The following is a 6,470-nucleotide window of genomic DNA, read 5'->3' as shown; positions in this document are numbered from 1 at the left end:
TGCAGAATAATAGATTGCATTGGAGAATAAAGGACTTTCATGTGACACCATGGGTGCCATGCATAACCCAATAATGGGCGGATTTGGTTTGTTCACACTAGTGTCTAAGAGTTTTGGAACATGAGAATACCTACACGACCAATGGCTCTAAATTCTTCGAGTGTTTTTCAAATTTTTTTGCGTAGTATAGCAGTGAAGTTTAAACTGCTTTGTGTTCTCTACCACGTTTAAGAGGTACTTCTCCGAGGGTTCACAGAGATTAAAGTCACTGGGAGCAAATCTACAAGTCGCAGCATGGACAATTTCAATTTCCGATTGCGCCAATTTCCAAAATATTTCTAGAAAGTTCTCTTTTGTTGGGTTATATGTTCCTCCCGGCACTTTTTATGAAAGGTTATAAACCATGTTTCCAAGCCGCAATATTATCGAGAAAAACGGATAGCCAAGAAGTCAGAAGCTGGTGAACAAACAGCTCACCCTGATAGAGTGCTTTAGAACATACTTATGGGTGTAATTTTTGACACTGGGCGGTATTGGGACTATAGAGTTTAACGCTGCGGCGATCTGCGCTTGAAATCTATTTGTGAACAGTACATGTTTTATATTCTTTCAGAGGGCAACCCCAAATAAAAAAAATATTTGTGGATGCCTTGCTCCGTTTTTCATATAATAGAAAACAGTAAAAAAAGCGACATCGGTACCGACCGTAATTAGGAATCATATTTGTCATGCAGGAGGTGGCCATGGAGGAAACGCGGGTGATGGAGTAAAGCACGTGTACATTATTCGTACTGTCACAACCGCCGGTGGTGCTGGGCACGGAAACGCCGGGAAGTCCAGCCATGCTGGGGGAGCTGGGGGAGCTGGGGCAGGCTGGCAAGCTGGCGGAGGCTCAGCAGGCTCTGGATGGCAAGCTGGTGGGGGCGGCTCGGGTTGGCAGGCCGGTGGTGGATCGGGTGGTTGGCCCAGCGGTGGAAGCAATACTGGCTCCGGTGGGTGGCCCAGCGGTGGCTCCGGCGGTTGGCCGAGTGGTGGAAGTGGTGCCGGTTCTGGCGGGTGGCCTAGTGGCGGGAGCGCTGCAAGCTCCGGTGGTTGGCAGAGTGGTGGCGGAGGTGGCGGAGCCTCGGGTGGGTGGCCAAGTGGCGGAAGCGGTGGCTGGCAAGCTGGCGGTGGTGCGGGACATGGCGGCAAGTCTGGCGGTGGTGCAGGTGGTGCAGGAGGTGTCACGAAGCATGTGTACATCATCAAGACACTAAGCAGTGCTACCGGGAGTAACACCCATGGAGGTGCTGGCGGACATAGCGGCGGAGGTGCCCATGGTGGTGCCCACGGCGGTGGAGGCGCGCAAGGTGGTGCCCATGGCGGTGGAGGCACACACGGTAGTGGTGGAGCACATGGAGGTGGCAGCCGTGGTGGCGGACACCACGGTTCTTCTGCGGGTGGGGCTCCCGAAAGCATTATCGTCATTCGCACGGATGGAGCAGCCGCTGGCGTGGGTCATGGAGGTGGAGGTAGTGGCCACGGAGGTCATGGTGGGGGTGGCCACGGTGGTTTCTCAGGCTTCGGTGGGGCAGCAGCGGTGAGCCATGGTTCTGGGGCGAGTGCGGCAGCTGGCGCCGTTTGGCGAGCGACCCTCGGAGGAGGTGGTGGTGGAAGCCAGGGCTGGCCTGCTGCTGTCAGTGATGGTGGCGCCGCTGGCTGGCAGTCTGGAGGCGCCTCTGGTGGGTGGCAGTCCGGAGGTGGAGGTGGCGGTGGGGGTGGCTGGCGGCCTTCTGGAGGTGGACTCGGAGGGGGCTGGCAACCAGCAGGCGGGTCTGGCGGAGGAGGTGGCGGTTCTGGCTGGTGGTAGCGTGATCTGGAAGTGCGTCGACGTGTGACTTAATGGTGAGTGTCGCGAATTTTACTGCGCGTGAACCCGATAGTGTAACCGAAACAGCATGTCAAAGAACATTCGTAGACAGGCAGACCATCACATATCACTAGATGGTGCCAGCCGCCGTCATCATTAGACTGGCTGGCGTTTTTATCAACTGATAGATGCGTCTGCCGTTAGGAGCGTCCTGTTTTATATAATTTAGAGGAGGAAATGGGTCAGTGGTGTTATAGGTACGTAGTACAAAATTGAAACAAAGGATGGCTGGCTAGCGGAGATGGATGCAGGAATAAAATGAGGCCCACTGCGAAATACTAAATAAGCCCTACAAAGGCTGGAAACAGGGAAACAAGTTGCAAGCACCGCTATTCAAACAAAATGAGGCGTCGTTAATCTGGCAGCCATGCATATACTTAAGGGAGCACAATAATCGCGGCCTTCAGGGGAGCTTAAGAATAACTTGAGGCCGTTGTTATCAGGTTTGGACATCAAATTCCCAATCTCAGCATTGTGAGTCATGTTAAATTTGCAACTTCGCCTCGCTAGCTCAATGAACCACCGATAAATATCCCCGGCGCATGATGGTTATCCCGTTTGTTTCATCAGCCCGTAACTGAACAAAAGGACCAGGAGAAGACTTGTGGTTAAAATAATTCGTTACTTATAGCAATCTGAAGCCTAACCCGGTCATGAAATGGCCAGTCTACCGTACCGCACGTATGCAGTCCCTTCAATGCCGACATTCACATGAGGTAGGTCATATCAGCGTGTGCATATGCACATAAAAACAGCAGCACGGAACATCCGAAATAAGATTTTTATTCTTTGAAATCCTTTATTTTTACATTACCTTTACATGACCAATCGCCTTTTTTTCTTTCTCGTTTTTTTCCCCAGATGCTCAGCCGGGATCCACTGCAGAAATGGATTCGACAGCGCTGCCGCTAGTTTAATTGTGCCATCAGCTGCAATACTTTAAAGAGAATTCCACAAATGATTTCTCCGCGTGTATAAAACTAATCCAATGCATCTTATGCATGTTTTCATCAATCATGTGTGCCTGTTTTTCAAACCCAGATGTGTTTTGTGATTTCATAATAAACAAAAAATACTGTTAGCGAGTTCCTATATTACAGCAATTATTCGATGTAACGTGGAGTGCAACGACAATGACGAAGAGCGGTGCAGCAAATGCAGCCACTAAGAAGACTTCAACAAGGAGTCTCGCGCTTTTGGTTGCACCGTTGCATCTTACAAGGCGAGCAGACAGATGGGAGTTCATTTTACGGGTGGGCGAACAATACAGAATCAGAGTAAACATTTTTGCCCTCACCTTTGTGCACCTGCCTACCCTGCGCAGCCAGTGTGGAGGAGGATAGGGGATGGAAATGCGCTTGCGCATGGAAGGCAAGTGCTGAGGAAAGGGGATACAGCAGGTGTGCACAAGAGGCGCATAATGCCAGTCATTTTTACATTTCAAATCATTTGTTCCCATTAAGTCTATTTTAATTTAGTGACGGGTCAGCATAAGCCATGAGAGCTTGTCGGGCTGCACCCGGCAGAGATGCGAAATTCATAAGTCGGACAACTACTAATAATATAAATGGATTAGATTATTTTACTCCATATGGAAACCCAAGTACTATTAGTGGGGAAGGGAAGCAACGGTATGGGAATGGTTCAAGTAAATTTTGTTCATGACACTAAAAGAGTCCATTGTTGGATTTCCGCGGGGTACTTCGATATGCTTACAGGTGTACCACAAACACTAATTTGGCAGAGTTGTTGAGCACGCATTCAAGATGATAAATTATCCAGGTGCCACAAAAAGGAGACATTAAGAAGGGGAGGACGATTCGCCACCAAACTACTTTAAAAAGACATCTTAAGAGCGAAGTCCGGTTTTTCGTAATAGCTGGCGATTGTCCTTGGCACACTGAACGTGCTCTGCAGAAGCTGTTCGCTGCATCGGGGTCGTTAAAGGAGCCATGAGGACAAAACACAAGTTCGGTTCATTCGAAAGATTGCCTCGATAGAATCATACTGACACCACTGTTAACGCACACTTCGCTCAAATAAGCTACATAACTAGGAAAAAACGGAATGGCCATGCGACTCACTAGCTCATTAACCGCAACAGAACCTATGATGTCATACGAGCCCAGCTGTGCGATTGCCTGAGGACGAAAAAGCCAAACGCAAATTAGGCACGGCTTATAGGCTTTCCGAACGAACTATTTGCGCTTAAGGGTAATGCATATTCATTTCACTGCAGTAAGAATGGTGCGGTAAACAATGAAAGTTACGAAAGCACGTAAGCATAGAAGTACCGATGCGCACTGCTGTTGGTACCGGGCGCATTATGCTTGTTTTAGCTGCACAGCACTCCGCCGCTTTGAAGTTGTTTTACAGGACACTGGCCGATTGGCGTTAGCGGCCTTGTCTAACGTGACCCTGTTTGTCCAGGACACCCCAGGTTTCACGAGACGATCACTTTTTACAGTAACGAAAACAAGCCAGGTGCAAATACGCTCAAAAACAAAGCATCGGTGGCCAACGGCTCGTGGATGACTATAGCACCGCCACCTGAGAGGGCTGACGGACAGCAAGGCCGCAAACCCGAATTTCGCAGTGGAAGTTCGCTTGAATACACGCGCTTCTGACGTCATTGCTGACATTACGAAAACCCACGATTTGGCGGGAGAATCAAAATTTTAACCTAAATTGATCAATTTCTCCGTGAATACAGCATCATCTGCTGCCGGACAAGCGCTGAGGGCATTATAAAACGCGAAATCTTTCGAATAAAGCAAACTTGTATTCTGTCTTAATGGCTCCTTTAATCGCCTCGGCCAATTGAGAGGGTGGAACATGACCAGGTAATCCCCGTGTGAAACATGCCTATTTAAGTGCTCTTCCACGGAGGGCATCCGACTAAACTGTCGCTCTGGCGCAGCTAAACGGCAAACGCGAATGACTCTATCCACGGAACGCACTTAAAGCTGACTGTGTCCTCGAAACACACTTTACCCGGGTCGGCTCGCCGAGTCAGTACTCTCGTCTGCAGCGGTTCGATAATAGGGAAAAATAACACAAAACAATGTGCGTTTAGATGACTATAACTTCGTTTAAAAGCTAATTAAAGATATGTTGTTAACTTAATTTTACAAAAAGAGAAGCAGCGATGAGAAACAAGAAAATATTCTCTCACCCAACAACGGGTCAGCGCCGCATGGTGGGGTGTTGCTCCATGGCGGCCGTTCTCTGCGGCGTTCGCGTAAATTATATTTTGTGGCTTTGTGGTTGTGTTCCCGATTCACCCTTTTTCTGTTATAATCCACGCTCACTGATAATTTTCTCTCGATGATAATGCTGCTGCTATTCGCTGCGCAGCGAATAACCGTGAAGATATGACCACCGGTGTTCAGTCACCGTACGGACGGCGTAATTTCTGGACATGTTAGAGGCGCTGATTGCAGTGTTGGACAATGTAAACACGACGAAGTGTTTAAGTTATTTCTCACGAGACAAATAGTGGGAATTTTAGGTAATATTTTTGAATATTTACACCAGCTATCGTCACTGACATCACGGCCATGTGCGCTTTATTTCGTCGTTTAGCGGCGCGCGGACAAGGTGCCAGTCGGGGAGCCCGAGTGCCCTCGGCGTAAGTGCACTTCAAGGGGCCCTGAAAGCCGTTTTGAGCCCACTAAATGAACTAGCGCAATCGTTAGATTGGGTCGTCAACGTCATCTCTGCCAAGTATTACTCTTTTACGCGCAGCGGAAAGCTCACACTTTTGTTGCAAAGTTTGTCGCTTTTTTCTCACCCTTCCCTTCGTGTTTTTGGACGCCGCCATCTTCACATGTCTACGTCCTCGATTCCCAGATGTTCGTCATGAACTAGACATCCTGCTATTGGGCGACTTTTTCACGCACTTCCGGCAAAGAGATGAGTCGTCTGCTCAGCGTCGGCTCGCCGGCTGATCTGCCAGCGTAGTGCCGGAGTGCTTGGACATTTTACGACAAACGAAAGGTGTGTAAACAAACGCTTAACCGTTTGTATTGAATGCAACACGGCCATAACACGACATGGATATTCTCTTACCTGAGTACGTTCCGTAAAGAAAGCGCTGAAGCCCCGTGGCACTTCTTTCGTGCAATCGCAGAGAACGCCCTGAGCCGAATGCCCGGGTTTAACGCACACATTTTATTCAACTTAAAAACAATCCAGGGATGCGTTTCGAACGTATACAACGTCACAACATGCGTTGCAAGTCTTAACCGCGATTGACAGATGATGGGTTGCTTCCTCCTGCCCGTCGTATATTCGGCACTCACCTCGCGCGCGGTTTGCGGGGACGAACAGCAAGTCACTTAACTCTGGCGCACAAGCCGAAATGGCTTTAGCCACGCACACTGCACATACCCCATGCGAGGTTGAGTCGTACGTCGCTCGAGAAAGATAATCCAGACCATGGGAAGCCCTATCCACCCGCAGAAGCACAACGTCGCATTTCATCACGAAACAAAGGCGTCCACAATCCTTCCTCCGTGTCAACAACACACACACCATTGCCTCCTGTAATGCCAAACGC

At 49.2% G+C, this 6,470-nt stretch overlaps 1 protein-coding gene across 1 annotated transcript; it reads left to right on the top strand.

Annotated features, from left to right (window-relative positions):
* The first annotated feature begins 1,153 nt into the window (after positions 1 to 1,153).
* LOC144170121 (uncharacterized) lies at positions 1,154 to 1,684 on the top strand. The gene has a single exon (XM_077699699.1). The coding sequence runs from the start codon at positions 1,281 to 1,283 to the stop codon at positions 1,581 to 1,583; it is 303 nt and encodes a 100-aa protein (XP_077555825.1). The 5' UTR covers positions 1,154 to 1,280; the 3' UTR covers positions 1,584 to 1,684.
* Positions 1,685 to 6,470: the final 4,786 nt, after the last annotated feature.

This window comes from Haemaphysalis longicornis, unplaced genomic scaffold, assembly GCF_048455015.1.
Source record: "Haemaphysalis longicornis isolate Haplotype H1 unplaced genomic scaffold, Haemaphysalis longicornis Haplotype H1 scaffold_1, whole genome shotgun sequence".
NCBI lineage: Eukaryota > Metazoa > Arthropoda > Arachnida > Ixodida > Ixodidae > Haemaphysalis > Haemaphysalis longicornis.
This window is presented reverse-complemented; position numbering and strand designations above follow the sequence as displayed.